The sequence below is a fragment of the Clinocottus analis genome, unplaced genomic scaffold, assembly GCF_023055335.1.
Source record: "Clinocottus analis isolate CAN_PGR_092001 unplaced genomic scaffold, fCliAna1.0.p SCAF_9, whole genome shotgun sequence".
Lineage (NCBI taxonomy): Eukaryota > Metazoa > Chordata > Actinopteri > Perciformes > Cottidae > Clinocottus > Clinocottus analis.
The window spans coordinates 3,613,770-3,637,319 of record NW_027176251.1 but is presented as its reverse complement, the minus strand read 5'-3'; the positions used below and the strand labels follow the sequence as shown (position 1 = coordinate 3,637,319).

Sequence of the window (23,550 nt, the reverse complement as noted above, 5' to 3'; positions counted from 1 at the left end):
CATAACTCACTCCGCCTAGTGGTTTAATCGTGTAACTGCATCAAGCTCACAGTTCTATCCAACGCTGTTGTATAGTTCAGTTCAGTGGTTCTCTAATGGGGGTACTTGTACCTCTGGGGCTACTTGAGATTAAAAAAATGTATGTAAAATGAGCAAAAATTCCCAAATCCTTTAAAATGAGTTATTTGATAAATATTCAATTATATCCGTGTAAGTTCTTCAACTGAATTGTATGTATTATATATTAAATCTGACACTGAGGGCACCGTGTTGTGTATGACATTGTTTTTTCAACCGAAAATGCCTAGGGGGTACTTGGCTGAAAAAACAAAACATAGCGAGTACATCACTGAAAAAAGGTTGAGACCACCGGTCTAGTGGTTTGAGTAACATGCTAATATTAGACCTACTAGTTGTTATACAAGTTTGTTGGCCTGCTTTTGCTAATGCAACAAAACAATAAACAAGTTAGGGTTAACAAGTTGTTAAAATGAGCGCCTAAACTAACTGTGGGATGCAATATTATAGGTTTATATGAGGATTAAACTACATGAAATGTAAAGTAAGTAATTGAAGGGCCAACCAGGTCATGCCATTCTAAAGTCAAATTGAAGGTATATTGTACAGAAAACAAAACACCTTGAAATACTAAAATGTATTCACTAATCCATAAACTTAACACGTATAAGAACAGTTTTATTATCAGTTGCAGGAAACACATTAAAACACGTTGAGAGGAGCTTTAAAAGATAAAGACTAAGATTGATTTATGTCCATCTTTTTCTGGCATTGTGTTTATCGAGCTCTGTCCATATCGGCTGATTCCCTCCAGTGATCAATTGGAAGTGATGGGGACAAAAGCAGAATCCAGAATCAATGCATTCTAAAGGTCAGCTAGAGCAAATATGAGGCTTTCGACGATTCAAGTTGGTATCTGTCTCCTTTAGAATGAAACTCCTCCTCTGTGCCCGCGCGGCCTGTGCAGCAGACGATTGATAACTCAAAGAGAGAATGGATTTGTCTGTAAGAGAAATATCAGACCGCTTGAGCCTGCCGACTGCTTCGTAACCTTTGTGACCAGCAGGAGGAACAATTACGGCAACCAGAAACACTGACTATTTACATGTGGGCATGTCAAGGTTAGATTAGCGTTGAAAATATCTGAATTCATCCTTTCATTTCGATGCACACTTGATGGCGTTTATCAACCCTTCGACCTGACATTAGTGAAACTGGTCTGTGAGCAGAGGTGACAAGAGGTGACACTTCACTCTTCAGGCAGATGGACAACGCCTCTGTCTGTGTGAAATGTTGCATATATTAGCTGATGCTATTGTGACACTGATGTAGTAAGGTGCACACGGTTTATTCACACCACTGAGTTGTGTTCTGCGTGTACAGAGAAATTATTGGTAGATTGTGTTTTAGAGAAGATGTAATGTATTTGTTCTGTGTACCTGTTTTCCTTAAAACTAGCAGAGTAACTCTTATTGTACCTATAATGTATAAGTGGTGTTGAACTAAAGCCCTTACACCTGCTTTGTTTTATGACTGTACATGTTATGGATGAATTGTTATGTTCTGTTACGTCACCAGACACTTCAACTTCAAGTGCATGACATCATTTACGTCGAGCGCACGTTCTCTGTCCAGGTTTCTATTTTTTATTTTCAAATGATGTGACGGGCACAAGCACATCAGCTGCGGTGTTTTCTCAATTTCTCTGATAGTCACACCACGGTCAATGTATTCTGTCCCAACTTCCTGTTATTCTTAAGTCACGCTGAACAGGAAACTCACCCAACCGCTTCATATGATTAGTCAGATCTAATACATATTGACAAGAGCTCCACAACCTGCAACCTCTCCTGGGTCCCTCGCACAGTGAGTAGTTACTCGAAGTCGCCAGAGCTTTAGCGCCAGAGCTTCGTAGGATTCAGTCGATACAGTTTCAGGATGTTGGTTGACCTAAGATTGTCTTCCTTGGAACAGATGAAGCCGATGGGTCTTATTGATCTTACTCTCATATTGATTCTGGCGTCTAATTCAGAAGGTGGGTGACATATTGAGTCGATATCTTTGTTTTACAATTCATCTCATGAAGTATATATATATATATATATATATATATATATATATATATATATATATATATATATATATATATATAGAGAGAGAGAGAGAGAGAGAGAGAGAGAGAGAGAGAGAGAGAGAGAGAGATATATATATATATATATATATATATATATATATATATATATATATATATATATATATAAAATATTAATTCTGGTTTGATTTTGAACCTAGGTCAAAGCTGGAATGTTAACGTCACCAACATTATCAATGCAACCTTGGGGTCAAACGTGACCATAAAATGTACTTTTACCGTTCCGCCGAAATACTACACCGAAAATATACAGGTGTACTGGAAGAAGTCCGAGCTGAGCAAGTGGAAAACCTTTGACAACGACCGAAACGCGTTTGTTTTTCACCCGAATGACACATTTGTGCTGGAGAAGTACAGAGGAAAGACAAAGCTCATTGGAGATAAGAGCAAAGGAGACTGCTCCCTCCAGATCTATGACATCAAGGATAATCTACCACACATCTATGTCAGACTTGCCGCAAAGGAGCAGAACTATAGTTTTTCACGTAATCGTGTCTCCATTCTTCTGTCTGGTAAGAATTTCCTTTTTTTTTTTCTTTTTAGTGTTCATGAATCAAATTGAATGAAGGGAAATTAAATGAAAACTTGTTCCTCCCACAGGTCTTTCAACAAACAAAAAGCCAAGTAACCTGTCATCTTTTATTCTCCCATTCGTATTCATTGTTCAATATTTCTATTTTGACGTCAGAAAGAGCAGTTTAAAATGATGAGGAAAACCGTTTTCTTTTTTTTTTTTCTTTTTTAGATATCCATGAAATATCTCCCACCTTGCAAACATCAATAAGTAAGTTAATACAGTTTGATCTTTAATACGTCTAAATCTGTAATTCGTTTTCCTTTAACAATAAGATTACTGTGTGTAGTTTTTTCCACAGTGGGTCCGACCCAGGACTCGGTAACACAATGGCATGTGTACATCTATGCACCAGTCGCTGCAATTCTGATCATTATTTTGGTCGTCGGAATAGTCTGTGGCATTAGACACAAAAGGTAACTTCATTTTTAACTATTATAGTGTTTGTTTCATGATTGTTGTTTTTAAAAAAAAATGTAAATCCTCTTTCACTCAAAAATATGTTTTGCTTGATGTCACTTCATTTGATATTTGACCCTGACATGGATGCATGTGCAGAGAAAACGTTTCATTCCAGTTGGAGCAGAGTATTTTCATGTCATAAAACATGTCTGGAGGGCTGCTTTAGATGTGTTGTCAAAATATGATGTTAGATGAAAGGTTAATATCTTTTTCACTATTTTCACAGGTCAAAATCTTGTACTAGACATGATTCTGGATATTATGCAAATTTTAGCCGAGCAAACCATTCGAAAAGGTTTGTTTCTTGATACAAACATTCAGTCAAATTATAATGTTGATATGTTTTATTAGGTATGAGTGTGCATGTGGCAAAAGATATGTGAATGTCACACTGATGGTTTCTTTGTTTTACTTTTCAGAGAAGACTCTTGTATAAAACAAGAGGACATAAAACTCTCCAAAGAGAAGGACATTGAGGATCCTGTCTACATGAACTTTGAGGTACAACACGCCCTCTCAGTTGGGTTTTATATTCTAAGGAGATGGGAACGAAGACAAAGACTACAGCCCAATATATAATCCAACGTTTGTCTTTGCAGGCACGTCCAGATGAGATGCATCAAAGTACGGATCACACAGACAATATATATGGAAATGTAGATTATTAAAAATATCAGCGCAAAGGATTGTATGAGATGAAGACGACATGCCATTAATTAAAACAAAGCAGAGTTACAAGTCGTCTTCTGTATTTACCGGCTCATGGTTGCAGAAATTGTTAGAGCCTCCCGCTCCATCTGGTCAGCCCAGCAAAAGATGACCCGAAAGAGACGAAAAACGACTACACAGAGACAAAAAAAACCCACAAAGAGCCCCAAAACTACAAAGTCGACGCGGCTGCTGCCGTTTGTATGTTGTCTCTTTCAGTCTTTGTATGTAGATGGGAGACTTTATACATGTCTGTTTCCAGGGGACAATTTCCCAGTGACAAATAGACGCTATTTATTTATACCATGACTTATTACAATATTGAAGTTATTTTCTTTTTTTAAATCTTTTCTTCATTGCAGTGCATATGGAACCATTGATAATGGACAGTGTATTATTGCTCAAAACGATGGCCTCAAATGGGTCTTCACAAATTATTACTCATTTTACAAATGACCCCCCCCCCTCTTACCCAGTGGGACCTGCACTTGTTGTTCACCTTTTAACATCTTCCCCTAACCATAACCAAGAGGCAGGAGAAGATATCAAGTATTTAACTTGCAACACTGTGAGACTGTCTTGTTTTCTGTGGAATGTCTTTGTGTAATCTGCTTTGTTTACCGGTACAGCTACAACTTCCCTTACCGCATTTTGGGTTCAGTGATGTGCTACAATTGAATATTTTTTCTAGTCTTTCTCAACACGTTTGCCGATTCACTTCCTACGTCCGAGGGCAAGAGCTGAAACTTCTGTTTTCTGTTCTGATTCAGTCTCCTATTTAGAAACTAATTTATTATTGGTAATGTCATTTCGTTTAGAACTAGAAAAAGAACTGTACCAAACAATAAAAGGTCAAAAGTGCATGTCATTGCTTGCTCACAGTGTTCAGCAATTGTCCCACTTTATCCGAGGATGAGCCATTCTTGACCTCGGTTGTATCCGTGCGCATACTGGAACTGGCGTATTTTTTGTTTGAGGGAACTTATTTTACATTGAATTCATGCTGCAATGTCTTATATGTCAGGCCAAACGAAACAAATGCATATGTCATGCTTTAAAACAATATATTACGGATATCACTGCTCCTACAATCACTTCAGCAATCTTTAGTGAATTATTTTCATAGAAGTACATTTCTTTATTTTTGTTTAGTTTACAAGCTTATTAGAGTTGCAACTATAATAGCAGTTACATATTCACCAGCTATTAAAACCCCAGAATATGCCAATTCGTCTTCGTGAGGTTTGACCTCATTTGACTGACCATCACATGAGTCTTCCAGCCATGCCCGAACAGCGAAGCTGTGAAATGAAATGTACGAATGGAATTATCCCCACGGTTAATTTTCTCAAAAGAAAATGTGACAACAATAACACTGACTGACAACGAGCTAAAGATACATGTGGTAAAGTCAAATATACATATTGTAACTCATGTAGGATCTCCTCACGGGGTTTCTTCATGGCACACTGGGTCGGTTGTCTGTGGTCCACTCGACTGCCGTTAGTTTGATTTGACTTCCTGTGAGTTTTTTGCGGTATTGAAGTATGTTTTTTTGCGTCTGCCCTTCTGGGTTCTGCATTTGAGTGAGCTTCTACTGCTCACTGAACATGGCAGTGGTAGTCTTTAATGTAATGTATCCGTCAATCTCCTTTAGAGAAAACACTTCAGTGTCTCTCAGTATTTATTGAACAGATGGTTCAGAGGTTTGACCTCGAAAAATAGGTGAACATGAATTTTATACAATTTATACAATTATCACTGAGAGGTTTGTCCCTCTTGTTCCTCCCCGCTGTGTCCTCCTTACTCCCTTCATGCAAACAGCCTTGATGCCTATTGTTGGAAGAAAAAATGATCCACGCTTAATCATTTACTGTTTCACTGTTATATTCAGACTCCTCATCTTACTGTCTCTGTGTAATCTTACACACAAACTCAGCATGTCTCCTGATAGCAGTGAGACATGGGAATCTGTATGTTTCTGTCTGAAAGAACGAGCAGTTCCTTTGTTATCGTATGACCATTCCTCACAAACCGCTCTATGGGACGAGGGGAAAGTTCCCGATTAGGCCGAAGACGTCATGAGGGTTTCTGTTAGTGGGTCATGATGAGTATTTAAGAGGCGGTTCTTTGAGAGATCTTTGAGCAGTCTTGGATATGCAATTTGTCTATCATGTTGTACTTCTGACTCTGCTCCTTCCTTGCAACGAATAAATGTTCCTGTATTCATGATTTTTACTCCGAGGGGTCGGGTGAATTTTTCTAACACCTATCTGGAAGATGTTGTGGGTGTGGCCCTGAGAGGCAAGAGTGAGGGACAGAAAGACAAAAAAAAACAACGAAACTTTAAACAATAATGAGATAAATTCTGTTATTGCTTCACTTTCGATGGCGTCCATCTGACAAGGTCACTCTGCTTTCAGAGTTCAGTAATACTCACATTCAGAAAACAGCACTATGATAAATTCCCACCACATTTAACATCTTTCAAAACAGTCCTTTCGCTGATTCAACTTTTTTTTTTTTTTTCATTTTTCTTGCGTTATCAAATCGACAGTGAGACAAAAAGTAGCGTCTGTCCATTCCTGGGACTTCTTTCTGTTTTCATATTCAAAAGTAGAAACAGAAGTAACAAAGTATATCACATATTGCGACAACATCCGTCTCCCGGGCTTCTGCTGTAAAACATTTGGTAACAACTTCCAAATTTTAGAGGTTAAAGCTAGACTATAAATATCACAGACAAACAACACTGTGCACATATTCACTGAGAGAAGGTGCATTCAAACCGCCATTGAAAGGATTCAGAGGTGAGAAAATTGTTGCTGCAAAATTACAACAAGCTGTTTAATGTGTCTTTTATTGCCTAATGACTTTTTTTTTTACACTTTAGATTTCTCTTCCTCATCAGTGATGGAGCTGAAGTTGTGCTTTTCCTTCCTGTTGTTACATGGTGAGTCTTACGTTACCATTCTTTTGCATAAAACACACTGCATGCTAATCCAATACTCTCTCTTGTTTCCAGTGATCCATGTCCAGTCTTCCAGACAATGGTTAATCAATGTTCCTAGAAAGATTTACGCCCTGGAGACCTCCTGTCTGGTTATTCCCTGCATCTACTCCATACCATGGCGCGTGTCAACACCGAACCTGAGGAAGCGGACAGGGTTGTGGAAGATCGGGAAGAAGATCGTCGCAACCACGAACTACAACTGGCAACTACCCAAGGAATACAAATATCGAAGCGACTTTTTGGGAGATCTGCACTCACTGAACTGCACCATGATGCTGGAAGATGTCAGGAGAACTGACGTTGGCCCGTTCTACTTCAGGATTGAAATTGATCCGGTCAAAAGCTACTCCTTCAAAAAGAATTCAGTGCACATTGATGTTACAAGTGAGTATTATAGAATACTTTGACCCAACTGATTTTTTCTTTTGTCAATATTTTTGAATCACTTGACACTCCATTTCAACTCTGCAGGCAACCCAACGCCTCCATCCATGTCCGTGCAGAGGATGGATGGAATGGTTGCCTCCTGCTTTGTGACTCACCCCTGCCCAACGAATCCCCCCAAATTTGCCTGGAACCGACCTGAAAGAGCCACCCGCCGATCAAATAGGGTGAACATGTGGCTGTGGAAGACGACGTCGATCCTGTACTTTAGCCCCAAACCCGGTGCCTTCAACCAGACTCTGAACTGCACGGTGCATTACAGCGGAGGGAAGCAGGCGACGAGCTCCATGATTATCCCATGATGTGACGCGAGCCCGGCGCACGGTGAGAATGTATTCTCATTTGTACTTTAATGTCTTTTAGCTGCTACATCTGTACAAGTTTACTCTCCAGACAGATGTTGAGCTGAATAAGAAATCTTGATGTGGTATGATGACGGAGAAATACTGTTTGACCAAGTCCACGCTCTGAATAAAGAAACATAATCAGTCAGTTGACACTTCACTGCACACTGTAATGTAATGTAAATGACCTGAAATGTTCAAGGCTCATTTCAATACGATTTATTGTGTTTTATTGAAACGAAATGCCAAATGAATTAGTAAATGTTATAGTTCAACACAGTTTGGTGGGAATATGTAATCAATGTTGTGAATAAAACAACTTGATTGTGTGATGTGTTGTATTATTATTTCAGATTATAAAATGGTTCAGGGCACCTATATGAAGTTCAACATTCACAGGATTAAATAAAACAAATAAACGGACAATGTGTGATTTCCTTGTGGAGCTGCACTTCACAAATGTTTTTTTCTTTATCTGAATGCTAACGATTGCTAAATTAGCAGTTAGCGAGTAAACTGGGAGCAGTTTCTCAGATTCTGTGTGCTTGATGTTTGTTTTTTTTCTTACACAGCAATGTGAATTAGACTGCTTTAAAAAAAAAAAAAAAATCTCCACATGGTTCAAAGTTGTCGAGGAATACATACATATCTCCCAAAATGAGTTTGCGTTTACTGTTTATGATAATTTGAGGCGAAGCTTGTGCCGAGAATACAGCGACGCCGGGTGTTCCTGCGCTCAAAACGTGTGATCACTTCAGTGCTGTTGTAGCACCAGAGACGGTGACCAGCTTCCCCTTTGCCTTCCTGAGTACACATTGAACATTTTCACGCGTGCAGGCTCAATCTGTGAGGCGGCACATGCTCATACATTTACAGGAAAGGCGAGCCAGTTAGTTTGCCATTAAAATGATTCTTCCTTGACATTTGACATTATGAGACAACTTTTCTTGTGAAGCAAGTACGCACGTGTTCAGCACGTCTGTGTTGCGTTGTGACGAGCACAGTGACCGTGTTGCTTTTAATGCCGCGGAACAAAAAAAAGTCAACACTTAATGTACTTGACGGGTTTCAGCAGGAAGCCACCATTTTGTTCCTTCAACACTTATGTTATCTGTTTGTAAAAGAGGAAATTCAAAAGGTGGTACTTGTGCATGTGTTGTTATTCGGAGACTGACACTGGATATGATGAAAAAGTATCAAACATCGTGGCATGTAAAACAGGCAGGAGTTTTCTGGTGATTTTTCACAACACACATGTTACTGATGATTAGATGAGCAGTTGTGGGAAAAGTCATTTTTTGACATGAACAATTAAAAAAAAACAACATTAATAATAATAATAATTCAAACTTGTATAGAGCTTCTAAGTACACAAAGATGCTTAACATGTATATTAATTACAGAAAACAGAAACATATCACTTGTCGTGTATACAAATGACAGCATATTCAGCTTTCTCCGCTTTTTTTTCTGCAGCTGTTCCTCCAATGAAGTCAACAAAGTTACATATTGGCATAGATCGCGTCATCCCAGTCAGTCTGTAGGAAACAAAATCAACTCACTCTCTTTTCTCATTTATGGAAATATTGAATGAATGAACAAAGAAAACATAACATACCACCACGTTGCCATAGACATGTTCGTTGGCATAAATGCCAGCGCAATCTACATCTTCACTGCTCTTCTCTTTTCTAAAGGGTCAGAATACAGAAAACAAACAGTTTTTTAAAAGTTTTTTTATTTTTTTACCACAGTTACCAGATAAACACACGGGTCATTTTACATCATGAGGATTGTTTTGTTCAAAAACTGAGGTGAATGACTGAAACCTTTTAGTTGCAGCATACTGAGGGAGTGCCACATCGTTGTCTGCCTTCTCGGTGCTGATGTGAGGCGTTAGTGCGTTCTGAGATCTCCCCCTGCTGGGAGAATAATGTTTTTTTATCTAGGAACCTGAAAAGAACTATTGACACTTTTCACAACAACTGAATTCCAACAATGCTAAGTGCAAACTTAAATACATCAGAAATAATTTGCATGCTGACTTTCTGCTCCTACGTAGTCAAAAGGATGTGATTCATGTATACCCTTCATAAACATCTCAATTGAACTTAAATGTGAATATTTCTTTTTGGTGTCCCGTTTTCAAGCGGTATTTAAGGAAATGCTATAGTTTAAAATTATACTAGAGAGAGTATTTCTACTTAGTTTAAATTATAGGAAACATTATGAATAACAACTTGCCATGTTTTGACAACTTTCACTGTTATTAAAAGCATCACCAAAATCCCGCCTGGTGCGATGGCAATATAAAGATTCGGCCTCTGAGCTGTAGAAACTGAAACCATGCGGTGTCATTTCTCTCTTTATCCATAAAAAGAGAAACGCATCATGAGGTGTGTATGTCATACACTTGTATAAATAAATAAAAACATCTTCCTTACTGTAAACAGGTAAAATAAGTGTTATATTAGCTTTGCCAAGCGTGTTGTTTGCCAGACAGTGAACGACCCGAGAAGATCCAAACTCTGCCTTCGGAGTCCCGATGGTAAGGGAGCCGTGATGCTCCACCATGCTGCTTGGCAGGACTTGGTCAGAAAGCACAAAGCGGATCATACTGGCAGGCTGGGACTCAGCAATGCACACACACTTCACCATACCTGCCTCTGGGGAGCAGGTAGAGACCGCCTTAATGTCAGGCCCATCTGTGAACACAGGAATGTGATTTTTCTTTAGCTATTTTTTTTTAAAAGAAAACACTCTCCTTTATCATGACACTTCATTGATTGTTTACTTACACAACACATAGAGCCGCAGAGGATTTGATTTGCCCCGTCACAGTTCATTGATGGCAGAACAGAACAGGGCTCCTGTGTGTCTGGAGACATTTGTCAAAGTGAAGACAATCCCTTGATGCAGTGGAATGCCAATTTCATTCTGCCACTGATAGCTGCTGGCAGGAGGGTAAGCGTCACTGGAGCATCTTAGCCACACAGCTTCTCCCTCCTTTACAGATGACTTGTGCTCAATATTCACATTGACTGGGGCGTCTGCATGGAAACATACAAATAACTGTTTAGGATACCACAACGTAGTACATTTGGCAGTCTTTGACAAAGTAATGAAAAATGGCATTACTCTACCTTACACCTTTGTGTGTTTCACAGATGTGAGATGTTGAGACTTCCTTTGCTCAGTTCAGGCTTGCTCAGTTTGACATTCGCTCAAATTTGAATTATCTGAAACTATAGAAGTTGTTTTTATATCCCAAGCAATTGGTCCGTCGAGATCACCCCCCTTGTAAAAAAATAACATAACTTAATTTCACTCCAAATAAGGGGAGCTATCATTTTAAATGTGCACCAATGCCTCTCTTCCTGGTCATAATTTCACACCCGCAGTCTTGTGATGAAGACCTCTGGTGTTGCAGCAGCAGTACAGCAACACTGTAAACCAGAATAAGTTAGCAGAACTCAAAACATTTAAGGCAATCGATTGTCTTAATTTTTTTGAGTTGATGAACTTAAAAGTCAAAGGTTTCCAGAACTTAAGATGACTTGCTACTTGTACCTTTTGATTAGTTAAATTAAAATGCTCATTTAGCTCAACTCAAATATTTAAAGTTAATATGACTTATAGGTTCTGTTCATGCAACTCAATTATTTTCAGTTAATACTAAACCACTGGAATGAGTTCACAGAACTTAAAAAAAAAAGAGTACACAACCACACCATTTTGTGTTAACCAATGTTTATTAGTTTGCATTGTCATTGTTTTAAGTACACAGTAGTCAAAAATGTTGAATTAGTTTACTTAAAAACATGCGACTTGAAACTTAAAATTTTTGTGGCAATCGATTGCCTTAAATACATTGAGTTTAACAAACTCAATGTATGTTAAAGTCATGAACATCTCAACCGTATTTTCTTGCCCGCTCCCTTTTAGCACACTGCAATATTAAAATTAAAGAGAAAAATAAATGAACATTTATAAATTAAAATAAATAGACCAAAAATAATTTTAAAATATACTTAAGCAACTTTAGATGATTCTAACATTTTACCTCTTTTCCCGACAGAAAGCCTATACGTCCCCTATGACTTGCTGTAGTAATCCACATCCACATTCAAAAAAAGAATTCTGTTGGAGAACATGAGAGAAACAATACAACATGCTTATGTGACGAGTTCACGTGATCTGTTGTGAAAACGCACAAAGAAATTACACAATACACAGTGTTTTCCCCTAGGTTTACAGGTTCAGGAGTGGGGGGCTCGACGACACCGACACAAACACAAACACCAAAAGCATTACTTTTTCTGTAAATAACATCCTTTTGTGACTCCATATGTGCTTTTATAAATAACAGAATAAAGAGCAATAACTTTCAATTTAACCAAATTGCCCCGTCAGACCACAAAAAAAGAAAACAAAATTTCAATCACTTAAAACAAAAATAAAGATCTATCTGTGCAAAAAATAAATAATATGTAGTTACTACTAAATAGCTTATTATGGAAAACTAAAAGCAAATTGCACAACAAAACATAACAAGACTGCAGATGTGTGAGCATCAGGTTGTATCAGTAGTAGTGCTGCAGTGAGCTGCTGTCCTCTACACATATTTTTAAAACGCGGTTGTAGACTTGATGCGGACGCTCTCAGTTCACTCTCCATGTTGAGATGAGATCTTTTTGCGGTTTTGAGAGACGGACCAGCAAAAAAAGACGATTTCACAGAGACTTTGCGGAGATTGGCTTTTGGCAAAACGCCAAAAAACGCAGAGTCGCGCATGCGCAGCGTAATCTGTTAACCGTAAACATTTACCCGGCATTTCTTCATGTATTTATTAATGACTTAGTTTTATGTCCGTGTATTTTGTAATGTGTGAAGCCAGCATCTCATTGTTGGAACAAGACACGAGCACTTTGGCTCGTTTCACTTGAGCAGGAAAGCTGCTCCGGGGCTCCTTGCAGGAGAGCTACTGTTGCTATCTTCTACCTGGGAGCGTTTAAAACGCAGATATAGCTGTCTGCTTTTTTACGCGACATATTTTCCGCCGCTCTCAGCCCCCTGCTGGATGCTCAGCGCTCACCTGTGGGCGCCCACGTGTCTCTGCGCATCGGGATGGAACAACGCCGCGCGCGATACAGAGAGCAGCGCAGAGGAGAAGTGTTCACGCGCGACCACGTAGAGACAGAAATGACACGCTGTCGATCCGATCAATAAAATACGGCCGTTTAGTTTGTTTAATAACAGAACAAGGTGTAGAGCTGTTCTATAGGAAAGAGAACTTTAAATGACGTACTGTGATCTGGCGATATAGAGAAAATTATAAAGGGGGAAAATTATGGTAGGGGAGACACTGAATACACAAATAACGATGGTCATTATCTGACACACTTGACATGTGCAAATGTAAAGGCCGTCACCGTTGACCTTGAAGAACATGGCCTATAGTGTCTAAATAACTGTATTCTGGAGGTGAAAGGAGCTGCGCACAACTTACACTTCCAGATCATTTTGGAACCATCAACCTAAAAGGCAAAGAAAAAAATGGCAAAGTTAAGACCACCATCTAAAACTTTTAAAACAGAATTGCTCATACTTAATACAACAACAAATTAGTTACTAGTAGCTTACCAAAACATAATCATGGACTACAGCTAACACTGCTATAAAATGACATGTTTTTATATAACTGTTATAGATGGAAAATAGCAATTAAATACTTATGAGTTAACATGTTTTTAGACAAACCTTGCACTGATTTTTAGACCAATCATCTTTCTTTTTTGCAAGCAAATACAAAGTTAAGTAAAATATGATCTGTGCCGTGCTAAAGGTTAAACATCAATTAGGAAGATGATATTTATGAACAGAACACATTCATGAATTGTTGACATAAATACAGCAAAATGTTTTATTTTTATCAAACAGGCAAGCTGATGTGTATGATTTAGGGTTACCACACTAAAACATTGTCAGAGAGAGAGAGAGAGAGATATTTGATTCATACAGCTTACATGCAAGTCTCAATAACACCATTTAATATGTACTATGCAGGGTCCAACAATAATGTGCTTTTTTATTTGCCACGGTATAACTACATGTCTTGAATAACTTACTTAGCTTGACAAAACCTGTCTGAAGTTTGGTGGCGTTAGCGCAGAACTAAAGTGTAGCCTAATCTTTATCTGCAACTGTGCAGAAAGTCCAGATTTACACCAAAATGAATGATCAGAATGACGTGCATAAAAACAAAAGAAATGCCAGAGATGCAAGTGACGGCGAGTTTGATGCAGAAACAACGAGCGCTACTCCTGGACATAGCCGACGTGACGCAGTTTCCGGTCTTTTCCCCGGCATTTTCATCGGCAATCGGCAGAGAAGTTTAAGTAGTTTTACTCTATACATATCAAAGAATCTAAATGTTAAATTTCATGAACATATATGGACGTTTACATGTCTAAATACTATAGGAGAGTGACTTTGATTAGAGGAAGCAGTTATTACGCTCGGAAGGCGCTCGGGCGACCTAAAATTTATATCTGTATTGTCATCGTACTGCGATTATAAGTTAGCATGAGAGTGCATTTCAAAGCTAGCTTTACGCTACTTTGTCTAGCCAATGAAAATAGACCATGTGTGACGTGATCTCTCGTCAAGAGGAGGAAGGGAGGGGGCAGGCAAACATGTTTGATGTCTGAAAAAAAAACTTGCGACAGCGAACAAATAATCGGAGCGCTATAAGATAGGCAGCTGTTTGTTTGTAGCTCTGAAACATGAAGGCAGACATAAGCAAATGTTTTTCCTGTTTTTCATAAGTCAGGCTACATCAAGTATTTTTTATGCACAATGATCTGATCTTAGTAATACATGATGCAAATAATGTTGGTGTGTGTTTGAGAGTGAGAGAGAAAGAGACTGTTCATTTGTTGAAAGTCAGCAGTGGTTCCTATGATTATAAATATTGTTTGTGTAGATACACCTCCAATATAATACAGTGCTAGGATATATAAGATGTAAATGTAAATATTGTTAGGTAAACTTTTCTCATGTGATTTATGTTCTTGCTTGAGAAGATAGAACACCGACAGAGAAAAAAACTAGTAGAAAAAAACCAAGAACAGCGACAGTGAAGGAAGGAGAGGCAGAGACACGACAGTGAAGGAACGAGAGGCAGAGACACGACAGTGAAGGAAGGAGAGGCAGAGACACGATAGCAAAAGAAGTAGAAAAGAAACAAGAACAGCAAAGGAAGGAGAGGCAGAGACACGACAGTGAAGGAACGAGAGGCAGAGACACGACAGCGAAGGCAGGAGAAAAGAAATGAGGAGCTGGATGAGGACGATCATTATTTGAAATGTTATTTGTGTGATTAAATTTCTTTCTTTTTTTTCTTTTCATTTTTGTATCCAAATTAAAGTTAATGTTGACGGGTTACTGAGGTTCTTTTTTTTTGGATTTAAATAAAGATTTTCAAAGATTTGCACAAGTCATTTGTCTATTGTTAACCCTCCTGTTGTCTTTGGGTTTAATTTGACACGATTCAATGTTTATTGTCTCTAAATATCTGATTGACATAATTCTTTTTGCTTCATATTTTCATGACTTTTCCTAATGTAATGGGTAAAACTGGATAAACTTGATAGTTTGCATGTCTTCTACACATCGGTGTTCTTTAGATAAAAGATCTTGGTACATTTTAAGGTAAGAGGAGGGTTTTAACAATGAAGCTTTCAACCATGAATACTGGTGTTTTTAGTTGTAATATAACTTATACTTTGCATTGTGTGTTATGATAGTAATTGTTATATACAACATATGTGGGCATAATTGATACATGTCATGCATCAGCTGGTGTTTAGCAAGTGAGCAACACGAGAAGAGTTTAACAAAACATCCAGCAGGTGGCGGTATACACTCAAATTGAAATTACGGAGCTTTTATTGCATAGTTTGGAGTTGTCGAAGCGTGATATCTTATTGTGAAGAACATAACTACGATCCCGGATGTGTTGACAGCATTTTGGTGACTGCAACTAGTTAAAATCGTCAAAAATAACAGCAGCGCCGAGTGTTTACTACCAGGATGCGTCCGAGGCTAGTAATAGCTAACGGCTATATTAGCGGCGTTAGCGTTCTTTTTACTGGTTCTAGTGAAGTCAAAGCTAACTCTAATAATTAAAACAATATTACGTTTGAAAGGTAAGAAGTCAAAGCTTAACTTGACACCATTAAATCAGTTAAAAACGTGATACGATCATATTTATCAATATGTTAAGTGGCGTTTTATCGCAATTTTCGCTAAAACGCGTCCGAGATTGGAGCCCATTCCGTTAGCTTGTTTGACTGAAAATAAGACCGTGGTTTCAAGTCCGGGATTCACAGTTAAGCTACGTTAGCGAGCGGACGTTCGTTGACCGCATTTTTCTCAGTCGAACAAGCTAGTGGAATACTGTCCGCCGTGCTCCTCGGCTGGTCTGATATGCACCGTCAAGTAACGTTAGCTACAGTACGTGCTAACGTACGTTAGCCAACGTCAAGTAACGTTTGTTAGATTACGTAAGTTAGCACACACGTTAGCCGCCACTTGCATCTCTGAGTACGTTCCTTTTTTCTCAGTCGAAAAAGCGAGTGTCAGCTGTGCGTCTCGGCTGGTCCGATATACACCGTCAAGTAACGTTAGTTAGAGTACATGCTAACGTACTCTAGCTAACGTTACTTGACGTTAGCACGTACCAGCAGGTACGTTAGCGCGTAACGTTCCGCCACTTGCGTCTTTGAGTTCAAACTAGCCACCGCTTAAGTACCGAGACACACTGGCATAGAAGACTGAAGTCTCAGTGAGTGGAGCCGACATAGTATGGTCTCTGGCAAAGCAAAAGTCCGTTTTTTTTATTTTATTTTTTTAAAGAAGTTTTACGTTTTTGAGGTTTGGCAACTGGCTGATAACAATTCAACTTCACACATTACACATATCAACTTATATACAGTATATATAAACACTTATGATTTCACTCACCTTGAAAACAGTCTTGAGTCGATGATGATGATAGAAGAGTGGTCCAAAAGGTGCAGGACGGACCGAAAGTCTACTTCGCCCGCCTAGTTCCCATAATGCACTTTGATAACGGTCGCTAAAAAGTGATGAGTACTTCCTTAATGTGAATTTTCAGGTTACGTTTTATTTGTCATTTATATGCTGCTAACTTTGTGAGATTTGACTGTATTTCAGCATGTGCTATATAAATTAGGTTCATTTTTAAATCATCCCAATTTGAAACAATAGAAATAACATGACTTTATCATTCTTAGTATGTTATTACTTAAATATATTAAGTTGTACTTAAGTTATGTTTTTAAGTTATGCCTACTTATAAACAAAATAGTTCCATTAAATCAAACATTTTTAGTTAATATTACTCAAAATGGAAGAACATGTTACAGCAACTTGACATAATTAAGTTAATAGAACTTTTTCTATAACTTTGAGTAAACACTACTTAATCTATAATCTATATTTAGGACGTTCGGGTTTACAGCTGCAGCTGTTTGCAGGTTTTCCCATTCAAACATCTCAACCGACAGTATCTCCTTGCCGGGTTGAAAAATGAGTTGTCCGCAGTGAATTCAGTCATTCATGATGCTGGATCTTCAACAAAAGCAGAGTTCAGCGTTTCAGCTCGATTTGGAGACAAGCTGTCTTGGAGGTCCATGTAACGGATGCTGCGAGTGAGGTGGGTCTTTTTCACAGATAATCTCTGCTTCGCTTTAACTCTCCAGAGAACCTCCTCTCGTTGTGTCAAGACGTCCTCCAGCTTGACCGTGTCCTCTTTCTGGCACCACCAGGACAGTTTCTTGGGAGTAGGAGTGATGAAACTAGTGGACACCGAGTTACCCATTACAGGAAATGTGCTTGAATTGGAAATTCTGTGAATTCAAGAGCAGAAAAAATACCAAATGTAAATGACACATTACATGAAGAATACAACATCCACACATAGTTTTCTTTTACCTTGTAAGTAAAACAGGTCACAGTGATGTCCCGCTGGTGTGTCTGCTGTCCCAACGTTAAATGAGAGGTGGTCGGGCTCCTCCATTTTAAAGACAGTGTTGCAGGGCAGATTGGAGGGCTGATCTTGTCTGTCATCAAAGGAACAATTCATTGTATCTCTCTGGATGAGGATAAACACAGCAGTCACAATACAAGTTAATCACTGCTGATGAATGGTTCCTGTAAACAGTTTGTATTAATCAGTGGGTCAATCAATCATTCAATCAATCAATCAATCAATCACTGGCAAATTCCTTTAATCAGAAACCCACAGTCAAAGCATGCACACCGGACATTTCATCAAGTTGTGTGTATCTTTTGTAAGCTAGATCTTTATCATCAGTGTTTCAGTTTGATTGCTTTGGTTTCAGGTTGCAGCTTTATATTAAAGGTATACTATGCTGTCAATATGAAGTGTAAAAGATAAAGTACACATGCCACTGTTGCATTTGTCTGACATTGGGCAAAGGCTTGGTTCACCCAGTTTATCACAGCACACATGTAGAGACAGACAAACGTTCACGCTCACATTTACACCTACAGGCGACTTAGAGTCGCGAATGTTCAATTCACCTGAGCTGCAGGTCTTTGGACTGTAGGTCTGTGTTCCCTCTAATATTACTTTAGTTTCTTGTATGTGTTTTGATCTGATCAGATCTGTTCGGATGCTAGCTGCTAAATAAATATGAAGTCAAGAGTCTGATTAAAAAAAAATCTACTCCTCGATCGCTCCCCAAGTTTTTTTTAGTTGTATTGTTCGATGCCTTTCCATCATGCCACAGAGCAATACTGCAGCATCAGAGTGACGGCCAGTGGAAAGATTTCAGATGTGTCTATTCAATCTTTGACATTTATTTTCAAAATAAAAGAGAGAAACTTTATTTATTATAAAAAAATACAGGCAAAATAGGTAGCAATGACAAAAAATAGGGATTCAAAGAATGCATACAGATTACCTAATCCAACATAAGGTTTGCCAGAGAGAAAAAAAAAACACAACCTGAAAACTATTTCTAAGCCAAGAAAACATTTTATATACATATTTTCTAACACAGTTCTAAACTTAGGTCAGTCAATGTTAATCTGTAACAAGAACAAGGTCAACTTTGTTGTAAAGAAAGATAATCTCCATTACAGAAACTCCTGAAACAGTCTGAGGGAAACAAAAAAATACAAGATTAAATCATTATTTTGATTAAAAGGGTGACAATAAATTGTCCAAAGGAGACAGATATCTAAACAACATAGCGGTTTCTTGGACTTAAAGTCTAAACTTTCAGATTTGTAATTAGCAATGATGTCACCATAGTACATAAATCAATATTTCGGAAATATGTATTTGAAATTCAGTTCTTTAGTTCAGAATCAGAAACGTTTTATTGCCTATGTAAGTTATTACAAACGAGGAATTTGTCTTGGTGGAGGGTGCATCATAAAACACAACAACAACAACAACAACAACAACAACAAGAAGGAACATTTAACTGTACAAGTGAAAGTATAAAAATTTGAATAAAAAAACAACAAATAAGTTGTAAAATGCAGGGTGAAGAAACACTTCTTTGATTTACTATCTCCCAAAGATCAGAATGACTTCACTCAAGCGTTAAATGTTGATCAAGCGTTTCAGCACCTTTTAAAGTCCCTAACCACTCATCATTTTAAGAAACCGCCCTCTGAAATGTGGGCGGAGCCAACCACAGGGAGGCACAGGTGCTGCTTGAAAGATATTGACTATTGAGTAAAACACTAATCATTCAAAAAACATTTCAAAAAGCCAATAGCCTGGGTCTGTACATATTGATAATATACTGTACAATAAACATGTGACCTGTGTTTAAAGTCAAGAAAATAAATCCCCATATTCATATCTCTTATTTGCAGTTTTTGGGCTTTTCCAATTAGGAAGTCATACTTCTTCTTTTATTTAGTTTTGTTATTAACTGTGATCAAAATAGTTTGACATTTTAGGAAATACAATTCAACTTTTTGCCCAGAAAAATATGTAACCATGAACGTGATGTTTGGCTTAGCTTAACATCTGTTAACACCATTGGGAAAAATGTGCTTTTCTAAAGCTAGCAAATGAACAATTATTTAATGTTGTTGATAAACAGATGCGGTTTGGAGGTTTTTGTCACCTTTGGACTAAACAAATACAGATATATCCAGTCTTTAAGCTAAGCTAAGCTTAGCTTAAAGCTAAGCTAAGCTGCAGCTTCATATACAAACGCACATGCAGTATACGAGTGATGCTTCAGGCCCAACGATGGTGAACAACAAACAAGTGCTCTGGCTGAATAAAGTTGCACTTACTAATACATTTTACTTCCCTTAAATAATTGGTCAAATTATCAAATACAGTTTGCTTGATAACAGAGAATACCACAAAGTAGTCGTGCATAACAACTGCAGTCATCAGATGCTCTAAACAGAAACGATCATGATGAGCATGATTGGATTTTGTTGGTGTTTTTTCATAAGTTTCCGTAGACGTTGGCGTCATCAAGGTCCTGTGAAAGATTAAGGTCATTATTGTCACAGATGTTGATAGTGCCACTGTTCTGTCTGCCATTGTTGGGAATAAATCAATTGAATAGTACCTCTTGGTAATTGTAGGATTTTGGCTGGCTGCGGCCGTCAACAACAGCAATAACAAGAAGAGAGAGAAAGTTATGATACTACAACATATGATATCTTTTTTTAACAAATCAAATCAATTCAAGAGGATTAGACCAAGTACCTTTTGGGGGACGGTAAACGAGGCTTGAAGACTTTCTGGTCGGCACCAGATTTTGAATACACATTTTTGGTTCTGTGGATTAAAATGTATGTAGTTACAGTTCGTCAACAACAATTATGACAATTTCTTATGTTTAACACACGTATGTATGCCTTGAATGCCCTGTGTCCTCTTGAAACTTCTTGTTATATTTGTACGTAATACAAATCATGTACATTTAAATGCAGTAAATGAATCAAATGTACTATTTTCATTAATTTAAAAATACAAGATCAAAAGTTAAGTTATATTCAACTATGAATATTAAAACGTGTAAAAACTGTGGTCAAAATCAAGTGCTAAAATCTACTTCTTGAATCACTCAATTGTTAAAATAGAACTAATGCCTAAAAAAAGGAGAACAGAAAATATGCAAATGTTGTGAGGCTTGCAAATTAATCTTCTGAAGAATGCCAAAATAACACCAAACTTCTGCACAGACATGCGAATTACAGTTCAGCCAACCACGCATCGGCCTACACAAAGCTGCAGGGAGAGTACAGAACGAGACACTGGAAAAAGAGAAAGATAGAAAGATAAAGACCTTTCTTCAGAACGAGGTGGTCTTGAGACATCAGAACGGATCCTGAAAATGTCACAGATTCAATTTAACATCAGTATAATTAAAAACTCCTATGATAAACTTTTTTTTTAAAAGCACTTGTTTCTCACCTGCGAGACAGCCTGGACAGCCGGTTCCACACGCTGAATATGAAACAGAAAATTACACAACGATGATAAAGTAAAAATATTGAACCCACTTCATAGTGTAGCTCTATTAACATTGTTACCTGCCATCCCTACTTTGGAGCTCTGCAATGCGTTTCCTTGAGTAGACAGAGAACGACATGTTAGAATAGCACATGCTAAAATGTATCTCTTTGATGTTCTCCGTGGACCGGTTAAATGCATGACTCACTTATATTTTTTCACTATCAGAATGCAGAAGACCGCAGAGACCACAGCTATAACAATCACCACCACTATTGGAATGATGATGTGGTTGTAGTTGTCTACACCTGCAAGTACACAGAGCCAGACGTACATAAACATTCTCGAGGATCCAGTTCATAAACGTCCAATGAAGAATTCAACAATGGTGTGAAAAGCTCTCACGTTTTACATAGAGAGTCATCGTTGTCGAGGAACTGCTCCTTCCGTTATATTTAGCGGAGCAGGTGACCTCGCTGTGGTCGTCCTTCTCGCCAGCAGTGAACGTCAGGATGGATTGAGCCTCCCAGTAGCCAAAACGAATTGCTTTGTGGACTTCAGTGACCACATCACCATTACTGACCCTACTCCATGTGAGTTTAGGCAGATGGGTAGGGCAGGTATGGGTGACTGAGCAGGTGATAGTGTAGGGAACTCCTTGAATGGCATCCTTTGGGTGAGTCAGCGTAGGATTTGGAGGATCAGCTATAAATGGAAAAGAGGAAAACCATGTTGCTGCATTGAAAAGGTGCAGGTGTATATTTCTGACATTTTGAAAGCATATCTTTGGGGAAAGTTGTGGACATACGGAGCATTCTGAGCGTGAAACAATCCTCCACAAAGGAGAACTTGTCAGTGGTGGACAGGTCAGTCTCTGTTCGCGCCAGTTCAATCCGGAAACAGAAAGGGCCGTTGTCATGATCTTTGATGTCCATAACTTCTAAGGTGCAGTTGTCCTGACCCAGATGTCCCAACATCCGTGTGCGGCCCCGAAAGTTTTCCATGATCTGCGTCGCATCCTCATAATAGATGCGTTGGTTTTTATCGTTTGAACGATGCCAGATCCCTCTGAGTCTGGAGGAGGGCAGTTTTTCTTCAGGATGAGTGAATGAACACGGTACCACAACGCAGGATCCGACCAGGGCGTCAAGTTCTGAGACAACTTTCGCCTTCCACTCTCCGGTAAACACGGGGCTGCTGATAGCTGGAAGAGAATGCATGTGATAAAGAAAAGACTCCTTTCGGTCATGCTCGTTTTTTGTTTTATTGAAATGGGCTGTATGTGTATGAGATTGGAAACAAAGTGACTTCAATGTATTACCTGCCAAAAGCAGACAGAATATCATCATCCTGGAGACTTTGTCCATTCTTCTGAGCTTTAGGTGATGTAATGAAATGGATGTTCTAATAAAAAGAAAGCATAATGTGTCCACTGCTACAGTCATATGCAAATTATAATATAGTTGTTTGGAATGGCACACATTTTCACATTTTATTTATGCAGGAAATACTTGTATTGATAATGTCCTGAAACAGAATCTAAAACAACACACATCACATATTTGGCTGCACAACGAACTGAGCCCCCCAGTCGACCACGAACCACTCTGAGCACGCTGAACACTTGTGAGCACAGTGATCACTTTAACTCATGCACTGGTGCAAATCGCACTTTAAGTATATTTCAGTACTTCATTCAAATTCTTTCTTCCATCTGGACATTTTTTTATTCCATCTGTAAATTTAATATTCTTTTTTTTTTTTTTACTGCCAATTCTTTTCTTATAACCTTTGATCTGTTTTTTTACCGTTCTGCTGTTTATTTATATTACTTGTTTTTTTCTTTTATCTTATTACGTATAAGCAGTGCTACTGTAATCCTGTAATTTCCCCACTGAGGGACTAATAAAGGATTATCTTATTTTATCTTATTTTGTATTTCAATGTTTTCTTTCATGGCCTAGAATGAATTGCCTGATAAAGTCAAATATTATGTTCTTACCTGATAAAGCTGCTTTCGGGTTGATGGAAGCTGTGTGTTTCTGCTGAAAACGCCTCCTTAAGAAGGAGTCAATTCCGTAGAAAGCAGGGAGTGGTCTCTTAAAGGGCGGTACAATCTCCAAATAAGGGTTTAATTTCAGCTAAAGGACGCTGCTCGTAGCCAGCAGAGACCTGCAACTGATTTTTCGGACATGACACATTATTGTGTGATGTCCTCGCCCACCCTTTCTTAATTTAAAGTTGGTTTTGTGCACCTCAGTAACGTAACTTTTTTGCTTTGTC

The 23,550-nt window shown here is 38.3% G+C and overlaps 2 protein-coding genes and 1 pseudogene across 2 annotated transcripts; 1 reads left to right on the top strand and 2 right to left on the bottom strand.

Annotated features, from left to right (window-relative positions):
• The first annotated feature begins 6,539 nt into the window (after positions 1-6,539).
• LOC137780844 (sialic acid-binding Ig-like lectin 14) lies at positions 6,540-8,044 on the top strand. Its single transcript, XM_068569140.1, has 4 exons — positions 6,540-6,724; positions 6,808-6,867; positions 6,940-7,311; positions 7,399-8,044. The coding sequence occupies exons 2-4, from the start codon at positions 6,828-6,830 to the stop codon at positions 7,671-7,673; spliced, it is 687 nt and encodes a 228-aa protein (XP_068425241.1). The 5' UTR covers positions 6,540-6,724; positions 6,808-6,827; the 3' UTR covers positions 7,674-8,044.
• An 813-nt stretch (positions 8,045-8,857) lies between these two features.
• Positions 8,858-16,833, bottom strand: LOC137780841 (carcinoembryonic antigen-related cell adhesion molecule 2-like; annotated as a pseudogene).
• A 3,255-nt stretch (positions 16,834-20,088) lies between these two features.
• On the bottom strand, positions 20,089-22,634 carry LOC137780838 (myelin-associated glycoprotein). Its single transcript, XM_068569134.1, has 10 exons — positions 22,589-22,634; positions 22,076-22,471; positions 21,673-21,972; positions 21,476-21,575; positions 21,348-21,383; positions 21,229-21,261; positions 21,101-21,142; positions 20,518-20,589; positions 20,378-20,405; positions 20,089-20,287 (listed from the first exon to the last, which is right to left on the bottom strand). The coding sequence occupies exons 1-10, from the start codon at positions 22,632-22,634 to the stop codon at positions 20,252-20,254; spliced, it is 1,089 nt and encodes a 362-aa protein (XP_068425235.1). The 3' UTR covers positions 20,089-20,251.
• Between the last annotated feature and the right edge of the window lie 916 nt (positions 22,635-23,550).